At 36.4% G+C, this 15268-nt stretch overlaps 2 protein-coding genes across 2 annotated transcripts; one reads left to right on the forward strand and one right to left on the reverse strand.

Annotated features, from left to right (window-relative positions):
• The first annotated feature begins 2014 nt into the window (after positions 1 to 2014).
• Positions 2015 to 10275, forward strand: ehd1a (EH-domain containing 1a). The gene is made up of 5 exons (XM_084132450.1): positions 2015 to 2749; positions 5184 to 5281; positions 7577 to 7989; positions 8799 to 8963; positions 9059 to 10275. The coding sequence occupies exons 1-5, from the start codon at positions 2352 to 2354 to the stop codon at positions 9584 to 9586; spliced, it is 1602 nt and encodes a 533-aa protein (XP_083988576.1). The 5' UTR covers positions 2015 to 2351; the 3' UTR covers positions 9587 to 10275.
• Positions 10276 to 11981: 1706 nt separating this feature from the next.
• map1lc3cl (microtubule-associated protein 1 light chain 3 gamma, like) lies at positions 11982 to 14080 on the reverse strand. The gene is made up of 4 exons (XM_084132451.1): positions 13532 to 14080; positions 13190 to 13245; positions 12996 to 13102; positions 11982 to 12728 (listed from the first exon to the last, which is right to left on the reverse strand). The coding sequence occupies exons 1-4, from the start codon at positions 13587 to 13589 to the stop codon at positions 12569 to 12571; spliced, it is 381 nt and encodes a 126-aa protein (XP_083988577.1). The 5' UTR covers positions 13590 to 14080; the 3' UTR covers positions 11982 to 12568.
• Positions 14081 to 15268: the final 1188 nt, after the last annotated feature.

The raw sequence follows: 15268 nt of genomic DNA on the forward strand, positions 1-15268 counted from the left end.
GGAGAAGTGAAGCATGGGATAATAATATATTTACATCCAGCATCGGTTCAAATAAAATCATCTAACCAGTATTCTCGTCTCATGACTGTTTTTTAAACTGTTTTAATTTTAAGGACAATATAAGCATAATTTGCTCAATGTGGGCCTACATGCCATCCAAAGTGTCCAATGTCCGTTTGCAAGGTGTTTCAGGTGAAGATATGATATTACAGGTGGATGATCAAACAGTGCATGGGACGGGCCTCATAGCTTGTTACTTATTGGATGAATGTATAATAATTAATCTGCCTACAACGTCCTCTCTGACATTCTTCTTCTGAATGACAGAAGTAATGCTCCTCTATTTTCCTATATCTATTTTTTTCTTTCCCTTTTTCCAGTCATTCGTGTGCTTAAATAGATCATAACACTGCTTCAACCATAATTTCCACCTTCTGATACAAAGGACAACAGAATAGGTGAGTTATATTCAACAATTTATTATTAGTACTTTTTTTTGTGATTATGGAAAGTCTCGTTTACATGCCTATGCAGTGCAGTTTTGTTTTTGGGAAGGATTTGCATTACAGAGTAATTGAATGACAGAGTAAACATCTCTAAACAAAGAATATGTTTTATTGACTGTTGTATTACACAAAGAACAGACAGAGAAGTTTTCATTCAAGAGCCAAGGTGTAAAGTTCAGTATGACAAAGTCTCTTTTATAAGAAAGAGATCAGCAAATGAATGGTTAACAGTGCAAATTTACAGTTTAAATAAATACAGATTTTACAAGTTAAATAAATATCAATACTAATATCATATTCAAAACCAGTTTCTCTGTCCTTCAAATCAAACGGCTATCCTCAAAATGGCATAATGCAATTTCTAGTTGTGACAAGAAGGGTGTTCTAACCGTTGATCTCTTATCTTTATTAACAGAATAAAATTGGTTGGACGTTGGACAAGCATAGGTCGTGTTAAGAGCTGCTCCTGGTGCTCACTGGGTGTAACAGCCACTCCATGTGGAAAACTATTGAAGTGCCAGTGGAGAAGCTGTTACCTGCAGAGAGTCACATGTGACGGAAGCCGGAAGTGCTGCATGTGCCTATGAATCCTTTACACCTCTCCATGCCTTATCCTGCACATTGAACTGTTCCTTCATAAGTTATCATCTACATTACTATAATGTGTCAATTATAATGCATTTGTATACATTTACAAATATGTGACATCATTGGTAATACAAGAACATGGTTTGTAAAATGCATTTAGAAATAAATAGATGCATGTGTTATTTAACAATAAAATACAATAAAGTATTAATGCGAGTGCTGTCAGTTGTAGTAAAGGAAATATTCTACTACATCCGGTTTGTGCTGTGAAACTGGCAGCAGAAGAGTTCAGAACTGCATACTAGTATACTACTCATACTACATATCTTTCTGTGATAGAACTAGTAAAAGTATGCTGATGTTTAGGATGTAATTGCCACTTGTGTCCACAAGGGTCCACTGTTATCTAAGTATGCAAACACATTTTCGGATTTAATTTTTAGTGACGTTCTGAATTTCTGAATTATTTATTTATTTATTTTGTCTTAATGGATATGTCTAGGTGGTGTAAATGTTGAAAAACGTTGGAAAAATGCACATTTTCTTCTGTTCAAATTGAGTAACCAAAATGCCCTGATATATATATATATTTATATTTTATAAAATATTTATTTATTATTGAATAATTATTTTTTACAGAATAGTAACGTAAAACATGACAAAAACACATCCATATTAACTAGATTCTTAATTATTATTATTATAAAAAAAATAAATAAAAAAAACTAGATTCATTCAGGATTCGTAAGAGCCACGTAGCCACAGTTATTCGGTCCTTATGTTCCATGACTGGCGATCTCATACCAGTAATGTATTTATTATGCGTGATCTAATGCTATCCGCCCTCATATTAATGCTTTAGGTACTTCAATAAGAATAAATTCCATTGTTTGTTTTAACGAAATCGAGGCTTTTATTATGAAGTATATAAGTTCCGCATGCAAAACACGGTTTAGATACCTGCAGAAAGTTCAGAAGAGATCCGATCCGATTAGAACAGAATTACTGCAACTTTAAACGACGCACGGTCATAGAAGAGTGTTGCAACAAGCCTCAGATATACGCGTTGCATTACAGTTCAGGGGTTTGCCAAAAAGGGAAGTGCTGCTGCTAGTCATACGCAGAGGTGACTGACTAACTGACTGTACAGGGGTGGGACAGTCAAACTTTCGACAGGACCTCGCCTTGGTTCGAACCGGTTCGAACGCAGATTCGAGTTTTTTCCTTTCGAATTAGAATCGTCGCATAACGACCATCATGTTCAGCTGGTCCAAGAGAGAAGGGAAGAAAGACCCAGATCTTTTCCAAAACGTATCGGAGGGACTGAAGCGCCTCTACCGCACCAAACTCTTTCCTTTAGAGGACTCCTATCATTTCCACGACTTCCATTCACCGGCTTTGGAAGATGCTGACTTTGATAACAAGCCCATGGTGCTGCTGGTGGGACAGTACTCGACCGGGAAGACCACCTTCATTAGGCATTTAATGGAGCAGGATTTCCCCGGGATGAGAATAGGCCCCGAGCCGACGACGGATTCCTTCATAGCGGTTATGCACGGTGATCAGGAAGGCATGATACCTGGCAATGCGCTGGTTGTCGATCCAAAAAAGCCTTTCCGAAAACTCAACGCCTTTGGTAACGCTTTCCTCAATAGGTAATACTCCATTTATTATGTAGCATAAGAGGGTCCATTGATTAATACCTCAAGTGTCACTGTATGAAATGACAGGTGTGGTAGTAGATAAACTAAGGCAGTTACCGTATGGTAATGAATCAGGAAATACACTAAAGTGCGTAGCACTTCTCTGACTCTAACAAACACTGCAGTTGCAGACTTGAGCATCTCAGTTAAATTTCAGTGACAAATGTTTGACACATGACAAATTGAGATAATCTGCTAGTTTAAATCACGTCTCAAGAATTTTTGTATTCATGTTGACCACAAAAACAAACCATTCATAGATTTTCTACAAATATTTTGACTCTAAAAATATTAAGTAATGTAAGAGTTAGGCCTAAGTAAAAAGTACTGATGTACCTTTTTTTGTGTAACCATAAAGTAAAAATGTATACATTTTATTTTAGAAAATCATTCAAAATAAAATATTTTCGTTTGACCTGAACAAAACTGGCTTTTCAAATGGTGATTGGCTATTCATAAAAACACATGTATACATTTTATATGAAATATATAAAATATAATTATATATTTATTTTAAATAAATATTTGACAACCAAATCATGAGGGTCCTCTCTGTTTGTTTTATGGTTTTCCTGTCACGTGGCGATGTATTGGCTTTCTGCCTCTTGCCACACTGACTTTGGTAAATAGAACAGTGGTGAATAGTTCTTCGTTTTAAATAATAATGTTTTGAAACATAATTGCTTCACTGCTTAAAATTATTATTTTTTTCATAATGTTCATTGTGAACGTTCATCATAAAATAGATGCAAGACATTTTAATGTATTTTAAGTAACTTAATAGATGGACAAAAGAAGCTTTACTGTATCCATTTGTTTTTAATTATGATCTCACAATTATTCAGTCATTATTTGGTTTCTATAGAGTTGTGTCATCGTTTCCATCTGTGTGTGTTTGAGTCATCATTGCATATGCTGAGAGCAGATGTCACACAGACCAAGGTCTTGAACTTGAATTTTTCTTGAGTCGTTCATCTATTCGTCTCCTTTTCCAAACTAACTTTTTAAACTACCTCCCATCACACAGTTACAGTACATGAGGCAACACCTAACCAGGACATTTACCCCCAGTGATGCCAGTCTTAACAATTTCCACGTTGACTGTACAAATAGCTGTAACAGATTGCTGGGTGGTGTGTGTGTCAGGTGTTGAGTTTACACAAGCGGATTGAAACTGGCTGGGATTACCAGTGGCCTGCCATATGCTAGTGGAAAAAGGTTAAAGGCTAATTCAGCAGAAATAAATATTTGGTCCCAAACAGAGAACCATAAAACCCACAATACAATAATACTGGTATTTCATTCTGAAGATATTTCCCCTTTTTCCCACTTTTGGTGTTGGTCACATGATTATTTGTGGTCATGATGAAATGCGCAGTGTAAACTGGTTCCATGTGTCAGACTTTTGAATATTTCACAATGTGAAACTCGCCGGCATATTGTAATGTTAAAACATCCTCTGTTTTTCAGAACGAGGGAATTGTCTGAAAAGGTTTAATGTGTAGAATATTCACATTATATAATATGTAATGTGAATATTCTAATAAAAAAAAATGGAGAAGATTGCCTATCCTTTCTTTCTGAGAGAGATACTTGGTTATTTATCAGCCCAGTTTATGACCTTACACTGTCTTCCAGGACTTTTTTTTTTGGCCTGGTAAAAAAGGGCTTTAGTAGTGCGTGTTCTGTCCTTTTTATTGTTATTAGATGACACAAAAAAGCTCTGTCAAACAAAAAGTAAAATGAAATGTGATCATGAAGCCTCCTTGTTTTTTTGAAAGTTTCGCAATGGCTTGAGGAATATTTTGCATATATGGTGTTTATTTAAGGGAACCTATTGTACTTACCCTTAGTGTTTTGTTCTTGATGTCTGTGGGTGACAGGTTTGTTCTAGTGGTTTCTATGCTTCATTAAGAAAGTTCTAGCTGTAAGCATCAGCCTTGTGACAGAGATTCGCATATGCGTAATAGTAAGCAGCAGGGCAGTGCTGTAGGCTGACAGAAAAAGACTGTAAATCACTGTAAACAGTCTGTGTCTTTGTCTTTGTATAGCCAAAGTTCATCGTGTTATTACAGCATTTCGAGATTTCAACTTCAGTCCCATTCTCATGCTTACTGAAACATTTATGTAGTTACAGAAGGAAGTAAACTGTTTGTGTGGTTTTTAAAATTGCTGATATTCCCCCATGTTAATAAAATCTGTTTGTCAAACATTTTTACTTTTGCTCTTAATGGTATCTTAAGACAATAAAAAAAAGAAAAGAAGGGAAAGAGAACAGTGTTGTATTTTGGCTTCAGAAAATCTTACCAAACCTGTTACAGTGTTTGACTCTCTCTCTCTCTGTCTCTCTCTCTCTCTCTCTCTCTCTCTCTCCATGTACCTGTAGGTTCATGTGTGCTCAGTTAAACAACCCCGTCTTGGAGAGCATCAGTATCATCGATACTCCAGGCATTCTGTCAGGGGAGAAACAAAGGATCAGCAGAGGTCAGCAGCCTTTGGTGCTTTCTGGCTCATTTTATTTTTACACATTCATTTAATAATGATAATAATAAAACAATAAAAATTACATTATTCTATTTTTATTTTTTATTACATTTTATTATTTTAAAGTGTTAAATTAATTAAAATATTTAAAACATATATATATAATAAAATGTCATGATAATTTAATGTTTTTTAATTTTATACACCCTCATATTTTAAATCATAAATTAATTTTGCTGCTCTTTCTTCTTTGTCACTTCACATAATTAGAAGACTTGTGCTCTCTTCTTTAGTTCATTTTGACTTTCCTGTATGAATCTATCAGTCAGTGATTTTTAGCGTAATACTTGCATTGATCCTATGCAAATCTTTGGAGTTTGACTTTATTGTGACCTCATGTAAATTCACATTTGTTTTGTTTTTTAAAGAAGAAAAGCGAGTAAAACAAGTCTGACATCCTTTCCTAAACACACTATTGTGTGAAATCCTAAGTGGATTTCCTTAATACAGGAAGGATTTGATCTTTTATCCCCTAATAATAGTCATTTATGCAATACTGCATTAAATGAAGCTGTAACAAAAATAAAACAGGATGTCAGAGCTGCTCAGGCAAGTTTGTTTCCACATGTAAAAGCAGTCGATCTGGCCTGATGTTAAAAGGGAAAAACTATTGTGCCAATATAGCCATGACCGCATTGTTCCCACTTCCCAGTTTCCTCTTTTTATACCACTACCGAGGTTTTGTGGGTCGAGAAGTATTTTATTATCATATGACTGGCAGCTTGCATGAGTGTTTTGAGTTGTCCCGATATTCCACACAGTCACTATCTGATGTGCGCTCTATTCTCGTTCAGCTGTGAACAGGAAGAATCAGAAGGAAATGCTGAGTTGGCCCAGATGTCAACTCATTGCAGAGTACGACTGTAGATACAGATAGCAACGTTACAAAGAGACAGCTGTTAAGAAACAGAAATGTGGCATTGTTACAGCATATGTCTCAAGAGTCATGTGACCATCCTTTTGTCCTTTCTGGGGCCAGCAGAGACAGTAACCAGATACTGAGATCAAGGTGCTCCAGGATGACATAGACACGCAGCAGTCATGCTCCAGACCCTGAGGCTTCCACACCACTAGTCCCAGCAGAGACACAACAGAATGTGTCACAGTTGTGGCTGTGTGGGATTAAGCATGAAAGGCTGTTTGAGCATTTCTGTCTGACTGCTGCTAAAACAGCCTTTGTGCTCTAGTGCTGCCGTGGGTTGCTATTATGATGTCATCTTGCCATTTGCGTTTACTATAGCAACTGGAATTCATCTGTGTGTGAAGAAATAGGGTCATGAAATGGCATTGAGTTTATAAAATGTGGAACTAAAAGTTTCTGTGTGGTACAGGGTCATGTGAGATTTTTCTCCGAAAATGTTAGCAGGTTTCCCAGAAGCAACTCTCACTGACTGTTTTCAATCTCTTTTTTTGATTATGTGAATTTTCTGAATTTCATAAATGTTTTCCTGGGTCAGAAGTAAAATGCCTAATCAAACTGTGAGGGGGCTTGTAGATTTTCAGTGCAACTGAATTAGTGCATTGTTAAAAAATTGTTTGTCTTTTTCTTTGGTACATTTTTATTTAAAATTTAAAATGTTAGAACTAAATGTAATAATTAAAAAGAAATATAAACATTTAATTGATTTTATTAAAATCCACCTCTTATCGATATTTACTTTTTTATTGTTCTGACAGCCTGATTGCTGATTTTGTTTAAAGACTTGAATATAATAAACTATTATTAGAGTTTGACACTTTCTGCATGAATTTTTTATTTTTATTTTCAGTGCAACTTTCAAAAACAACCATTTGTATCGCAATCATTGTAGGTTAAAAATAGCTTTGGTATTTTTCTTTGGCACATTTTGGTTTAATATAATTATTGTTTAATATTCTTTACTTGAAAATGTAATTTTTCTTTGATTATGACTGAGTCAGGACTGCCACTGGTTCTCTACAGAAAAAGGAAATAATGACAAAATTTAATGACAATAGGTGACTTTCTATTCACGTACAGAGACACCAGGGATTTCACAGGCAGCAGATCTCCTTTCTCTGAATACACAGCTTTATAGTTGCTGTTTATCTGAATTCACTGAGATCAGATGACGCTGCCGCTAATCAAACCCATTATCCCTGACCTCCTTTTCTAAAATAAAGCATGTTGCATGCAGTCCTGCTGACTTCCTCTTTCCAGAGCTTTGATTTAGGACCCAATCTAATGCACCTCTTTGTATCTTCTCTCAATTTCAGGCTATGACTTTGCAGCAGTTCTTGAGTGGTTCGCCGAACGAGTGGACAGAATCATCCTGCTCTTCGATGCCCACAAGCTGGACATCTCGGATGAGTTCTCAGAGGTGATCAAGGCCCTGAAAAACCACGAGGACAAGATGCGTGTGGTTCTGAACAAAGCTGACCAGATCAGCACCCAGCAGCTGATGAGGGTGTATGGTGCCCTCATGTGGTCACTGGGGAAGATCATAAACACCCCCGAGGTGGTCCGAGTGTATATCGGCTCATTTTGGGCTCAGCCACTTCTGATCGCAGATAACAGGAAGCTGTTTGAAGCGGAGGAGAAGGACCTCTTCAGCGACATTCAAAGTCTTCCCAGGAATGCTGCCCTACGGAAGCTCAATGATCTGATCAAAAGAGCACGTCTCGCTAAGGTGAAACTGACATTTTTGCGCATGTACACTACAGCTCAAAAGTTTGGGAATCAGCAAGATTTTTTTTTTTTTTTTTTTTAAAGAAATTGTTACTTATATTCAGCAAGGATGCATTCAGTTGAATTAAAGTGGCTGTAAAGACTTTTATTTTTTCTATTTTAAATAAATGCTGTTATTTTGAACTTTCTATTCATTAAGGAGTCCTGAAAAAATGGTATCGGGTTTCTATGAAATCTTGAGCAGCACAACTGGTTTCAACATTGATGATAATGATAAAAACAGTTTCTTGAGCATCAAATCAGCATATTAGAATGATTTTTGAAGGATCATATAAAAATTCAGCTTTGTCATCACAGGAATAAATATATTTAAAAATATATTAAAATAGAAATAAGTTGTTGAAAAAAAAATATTATTGTATTAAATATTTAATTAATATTTTACTCTATTACAATTCTGACTCTTTTTTTATTTATTTATTATTATTTAGAAAATATTGCAGGTGGTTACCATAATAGGTCTATTTCAAAACCAAATCTTACCAATCCCAAACTTTTGAGAGCTAGTGTAAAATAAATATATGATATTGTTTTGTAGATGATCCACGAAAATACCTTATACCTGGACACTTTTGTGAACTTTAATCCCCATTGAGTGTGTACAGGATTTTGATCTCACAGATAAAGTTTCACGTCTTATTTTCATTTTATGAAGGAACCTAATACTTGTGAGAAGTGTGGTTTTGACATGCTAAACTGCACAAATGCTACTTGTATTTAATTTGAGTCAACTGAATACTTTTCTTCTAGGTACATGCTTACATTATCAGTTCTCTGAAGAAAGAGATGCCGAGTGTATTTGGCAAAGACTCAAAAAAGAAAGAGCTTATTGCCAACCTGGGTGCAATCTATGAAAAGATTCAGAAAGAGCACAACATTTCACCAGGAGACTTTCCTAACCTAAAGAAAATGCAGGTATGAAGCTATACATTTTTATCCAATATATTCAAGTTTTATAAAGAGCTTTTTCAAAATAAAAAATAAAAACATAACACAATCTTTCTTTACAGGAGTTGCTAGCTGCTCAGGACTTCACTAAATTCCCTGTCATGAAGCCAAAATTGATGGAGTCAGTGGAAGACATGCTAGGTAATGACATTGCTAAGCTCATGACGCTGGTCCGTAAGGAGGAGGCCGCCATGCCCAGCCAGTCAGTGAAGGGTGGTGCGTTTGAGGGAACCATGAACGGGCCGTTTGGTCACGGGTATGGAGAAGGTGCAGGGGAAGGCATTGACGAGCTGGAGTGGATCGTGGGCCGCGATAAGCCATCCTATGACGAAATATTCTACACCCTCTCGCCAATTAATGGGAAGGTATCTGGTGCCACGGCTAAGAAGGAGTTGGTGAAGTCCAAGCTGCCAAACACAGTGCTTGGAAAGATTTGGACTCTGGCAGATGTTGACAAAGATGGCTACCTGGATGATGAAGAGTTTGCGCTGGCGAATCACCTGATCAAGGTAAAGCTAGAGGGGCATGAGCTTCCAGCTAAACTGCCCGCTCACCTTGTGCCACCTTCCAAACGGGCGGAGCAGAATTGAGGAGCCGGCTCGAGTTGATTGGATCTCAGTGGCTCTCGGCTACATTCCAAATTGCCCGAGCCATTTTGGCCATTCAGTTAACTAACTTGTCATCAGGAACTGGATTTCTGTCTTAAACATAGATTTGTGGGAAGGGTTATAAATCAAAAATGCTTGGCTTAGAATTATAGGACTGAGAGATCAAACCAAGAAGAACTTATGTGCCAGTGAGAGACTTTTTCTTTCTTCTTCTTAATTTTTAATATGGCGTAGAAATGGAGAAACCACTATGAGCACAGAAAGAAATTAAATTGATTTCAAAACTTCTATGGTACCGTTGTGTTTAATGGACATTGGATTGAGGTCGTAAAGCAGCAGGCAAAGAGGATGTTAAGGGGGCTCTTTAAAGAAACAAAAATGTGAAAAATATTCCATATATGATATATATATCCAAACATAATTGCTGTTGTTTTTTTGCAAAACGTCCTTAACTTATTCTTTTTCTTTAAAGCTATTATATCTGTATTTTGTATTTTCAATTTTGAAAATTTAATATTGTTTTCTGATTTAAAATCTAAACTATATCAGTATACGTAATCTGTTATTTTGAGGCTGTATCTTTATTTTCTATTGGGATTATGTGATCTGAAACCCTCACCCTCGTTTGAATGCAGCAATTTCATTGACCAATAAAAGAGTTTATTTGTAAACATGCGCTTCAAGACTGAGTTTTCTGCATTTAGAGACACTACAAATTGCAATATGTTGTGAAATCTTTAGCATTAACAGTTGTGAAAGTCATCTGTTTTCATGAGTGCTGACAGAGAACTATGTACTTGCATCGATAGAGCTTTTGAATTTGAGTGGAAAAACTGAGTTCTTTTTGGAATGGTAGTAATGCAATGACAGCGTCATATTTCTCTCTGCTCATCAAGTTGTTATGTTGAGGCATGTTGAGATGCTGCACTGTACAGCGTCTTGTTTTCTTTGGCAGCTATTGGGAATTGATCACAGATTTTTTTTTTCTACTTCTCATGCAACTGACTATTACTTTCTTAGTTTACTGTAACGTGAACCCTCTTGCAACACATCTGTGGCTGAAAAAAAAAAACTGTCACTGTCAACTGGATCGTGTTCAACTGCAAGGTTTTTTTTAGTACGTCTAAAATATTTGTTTACATTATTCAAGATAATTCTTTTAGATTCATCTAAAGATGGTACATGCTTATCTTTGATATACTGCTCAAAAGTTTAGGGCCAGTAAGACTATTTTTTTCAAAGAAATGAATGCTTTTATTCAGTAAGGATACATTAAATTGATCAAAAGTGACAGTAAAGACTTATTCATCAAAGAATCACGTAAAAAAGAATATGATTTCCACAGAAAAACTGTTTTCAACACTGAATAATAAAAAGAATTGTTTTATGAGCATCATATCAGCATATTAGAATGATTTCTGAAGGATCATGTGACTCTGAAGACGAGAAATGATGCTGAAAATTCAGCTTTGCCATAACAAGGAATACATTTTAAAATATATTAAAATAATTGTATTGTAATATTTCACACTATTCCTGTTTTTACTGTATTTTTGATCAAATAAGTGCAGCATTTGGCGACCATAAGATACTACTTTCAAAAACTTTCAAAACTTTTGAACAAAAGTGTATCTTTGTATATAACTATACCAGTACTTTGTTTTGGCAGCGATATGTGCATTCTGTCCAATACAGACCTCAATTTAGCACCCTTTGAACTTTCTCATTGTCATTTCTCAGTTAATGCATTCTGCTCTCAGTACACACTTGACAGGAAGGTGCCGAAGTTCCCAGTAATGTCCTAAGTGACAGTAAAAATGCAGATGTGAAAGTTTTAAAATGACCACCCTCTACTCACCCTATATTTGCTGCACTTAATCTTAAATTAAACCACTTTGCTAGATAAGGATAAAGTACGAGGTCATAGTTGCATTTTGAGGGACACTAATAAGCAATTAACTGCCTTTTAAATTGTTTATAGCTATATAATCTGTTAGACCAGACCCGCTTAGCACCTCCCCCATGTGACTGCTTACTGACACAGTAACCTAAACCCTTTTATTAGAGATGCTGGTTTAATAACAGCCATGTGTAAGAAGGTGATGCATCTATAGAAGCGGTGTGAAACTAAAAAGCACTGACTCAGATGTTTAGCAGAGAATTGCTTCACTGCTGTGTGCATGTTTATAAGTCCCTCACTCGCCACATTTATTTTAACTGTACTTAGAAATAACCAAATGACAAATAAGCAATATAGGTCCCTACCACTTTTTTGATGGTACATGTCACTATTATGTTAATCTTAGTGCCCTGTTGAACACAATAAACCACATTAACACAATACTGTACATTAAATCAAATAAAATCAGACATTCAGTTAAAAGAACTAAATTGATTTATTGAGGATAAACCGCAGTTGAAGCAGAGTACATAGTGACTGTGTTGTTTGCACTCATTTTCATTCCAAAGTAGGTGCTCAAATAGTTGTTTGTTTATCCGTCTCCTCTGTGTTTGTTTTAGAGAAACAGACACGCAGTCACAGAAAGAGCACAGAGAGAAAACCAGCATCGAACAAACCCAGTCTCATTGTAACAGGACATCCCAGGTCCTTTGAGGGACAGGACATCCTTTTTTGTGTCCTGTCAGAAATCAGAGCCTCATAACCGAGCAGCTTGAAGAGCAGCGCAAGTGCCATCATTCTTCATATTACACGGCTCAGTTGTAACCTCTTTCAAAACTACTGATTTTACTTCAACATTAGCCTCAAAGAAATCTAAACTACTGAGAAATGAGGTCAGAAGAGTCCTCTCGGCCAGGTGTGATTGGTGGACTGCGTGGATTTAGGTGTAATGCACAGTGAGAGTCTTCATTTATAGCAGCAATAGTGAGTTATGATCTCAGAAAGGCATCCGTCTGGAGTTATGCAAGGTGATCTGTGTCACATGGACGTTTTGGAGGTTCTTTTCACCCAAACATGTCCTGGGATGCATAGGTTATGTAGAGGAAGCCATCGGGGTCTCTGAACTGTGAATAAACTTCTCCCATGCTTGATGACAAACAGGACATGTTCTTTCCTGAGATCAGTAGGTACAGAGCTTGAGATGCCTCTAGCGCTATCTTACTTCTGTAAGAGAAAGAGCAAAACATAAAATTGGCATTACAGAAAAGAATTGCTTGAAAGTGCCTGAAACTTCAGGTGGTGTCTCATAACAGACATCCAATGACCTAAACAATGTGGCCGGGCAAAACATACATGATTCACTGTTCACACAACAGGCATTCAACACTGACTTAAGAAAAACAAGCATTGACTTATTCTCTGCTGTATAAACAGTCATGACAAGACCAAAACTGCATCTACTGTTATATTTGAGAAAGAGAGTTTGCACACCTGAGCAGACTGAGGAACTGCCCTAATGCCAGCTCATATGGGACAAGAAATTTGGTTTTGTCCAGTAGGGGAAGCTTTGTCTCCCGAAGGTATCGCTCCACAATTACCTAAAATACAAAACATAATTTATAAGGTTAAAAATAGCCACTGTTTTATTGTTGTTTAAACATTTCATATTCAAAAAGGCATCTCACCGGTAATTTGTTGGGGAACTTAGACCGAATAGTGCAGACTTCATCTTTTCTTGTTTCTACATTGGAAGAACAAAATATTTTTTTGTTTTTCTGATCATTGAAAATCGCTTACCTTAAAAAAATATATAAAACAATAAGAACAAATAAGAAAATAACATGAGAAAGAGGCCTAAATAGCAACGTATCTGCATTGTGGGAAATTGTCTTTAGCTAAAAAGATAAGCATAAAGGTAGAAAACATAAAATTAGCCTATAAAACATTCCCAACAATGCAAAACAAGCGACGTAGAGGAGTTAGTAAAAATGCTAAAAGTTGAATGTTGTTGTAAAGTCATGACCTACCCAGGCACTTCCTTTGCTTGAAAGGCATAATTTCCATGGATTTCTCGTAGGGAGGCATTCTGATTTGAGATCGACGAGGGTGGAGACGTGTACGATGGAGTGGTAGGAGGAGGCTGTGCCCGGGCTGACGAAGTGCCCACGGATGAAGGTTGTCTCAAATGCCTGCTTTCAGTTCGCGGGGCTCGGCCTTTATACGGATGTGTGTGTGTGTGTGTGTAGGAGGAGGACAGTCTGAAGTGTGAAAAGATGAGAAGTGCTTGCGCGTAATTAAAGACCTCGCGATGATATAGCCGTTACATAAGCTCTTCAAAACCTCTTCACAGCCTCTCTCGTCCTCGCGCTGGATCAATAATGAACCGGTCGCCGTAAATGAGCACAACATTCACAGACACGCTATTTGAAGTTCAGCTCCGCTTTTTTCTAATGTGAGTGCCATCATCGCCATGACAGCTCAATTAATAATCACGACATCAGCTTTTGTGTAACACCACAGTGAACAACAGACGTGTTGAAGTAGGTACGTGTGACTGTTGAGAGTTCACTGAACTCAAGTAACGGGACAAACAGGTAGACCTTCTATGCCTCGTTTTTAATAGGCTATTATTAGTATTGAAAAAGAGATAAGATAACAGAATTTTGTCAAAAAGGTCTTTATTTTTAAACATTATACATAAAATACAAACATTTTAAAAATGTATTTGTAAATTGTTCTGGCCACCAAATATTGCAGTTCATATTGAATTGACTACACATTTATAACCTTTAAAAATACATGTGTGACGTAAAGGGATAGTTCACCCAAAAATAAAAATTCTGTCATCATTTACTCAACCTTGTGTCCAGTAGTTAAACTGGCTTTTGTAGGGAGGGGGAGCCCTTATCGCATCGTAAAATGACTTAATGTGTTGAGAAATGTGGTGATCAATGTATAATTTCACTGTAATAAAGGTATTATCACACTTTAATAAAGGTATAATTACACATTTATATTACACTGTAATAAAGGTATAATTACACAATGTATTACATTGTAATAAAGGTATAATAACTAGGGCTGTCAATCGATAAAAAAAAAAACGCGATTAATCGCATGATTGTCATGAGTTAACTCGTGATTAATCGCAATTCATCGCACATTTTTATTTGTTCTAAATGTACCTTAAATTAAAACTTTTCAAGTTTGTAATACTCTAAATCAACGTGGGCATGGATAAATATGGATGCTTTATGCAAATGTATGTTTATTATTGAAACCATAGTCAACATAGAGCATGAAGACGAGACATGTTTCAAAGGTCATAGATGTTTTTCAAAGAACTTGTTCATGTCTATTAGACACATGTAGAAAGAACAAAGAAATACCAGATTCTCATTATTCTCTTTCTTTGCACTGAGCAATTTACTAACACAAACATGCTTAGATTTTTGCATGACAGGGCAGCTCTTCTGAAAATGCTAAATGTACATTTATTATTTATTATTACATTAGTCTGTCTCTCTCTGTGCCCATTTTAATGAAGCTAAATTCTGAATAAAACTGTTTTCATTGGTATATTTTACAGTTTCTTTTGTCAAACAACGGAATGAATATGAAATAGTGACTGAAATGCAACCCAATAAACATAACCAGAGAGAGAGAGAGAGAGAGAGAGAGAGAGGTGCGCGTGCGCGCGTGCTGGGAGAGCAGTACCGGCGGTACCGGCGATTCTCAGAAACTAAATAAGGTTTGGCCACTTT

The sequence above is a fragment of the Abramis brama genome (assembly GCF_963993115.1).
Source record: "Abramis brama genome assembly, chromosome: 13".
Lineage (NCBI taxonomy): Eukaryota > Metazoa > Chordata > Actinopteri > Cypriniformes > Leuciscidae > Abramis > Abramis brama.

Excerpts from the sequence above, each read along its gene's own strand:
- map1lc3cl (XM_084132451.1), bottom strand. The coding sequence starts at position 13,589 with ATGCCTCCCTACGAGAAATCCATGGAAATTATGCCTTTCAAGCAAAGG. Across the intron at positions 13,246-13,531 it reads CAAGCAAAGGAAGTGCCTGG|AAACAAGAAAAGATGAAGTC; the intron begins GTAGGTCATGAC and ends CTTCCAATGTAG. Across the intron at positions 13,103-13,189 it reads AGTTCCCCAACAAATTACCG|GTAATTGTGGAGCGATACCT; the intron begins GTGAGATGCCTT and ends TTTGTATTTTAG.
- ehd1a (XM_084132450.1), top strand. The coding sequence starts at position 2,352 with ATGTTCAGCTGGTCCAAGAGAGAAGGGAAGAAAGACCCAGATCTTTTC. Across the intron at positions 5,282-7,576 it reads GAAACAAAGGATCAGCAGAG|GCTATGACTTTGCAGCAGTT; the intron begins GTCAGCAGCCTT and ends TCTCAATTTCAG. Across the intron at positions 8,964-9,058 it reads CTAACCTAAAGAAAATGCAG|GAGTTGCTAGCTGCTCAGGA; the intron begins GTATGAAGCTAT and ends CTTTCTTTACAG.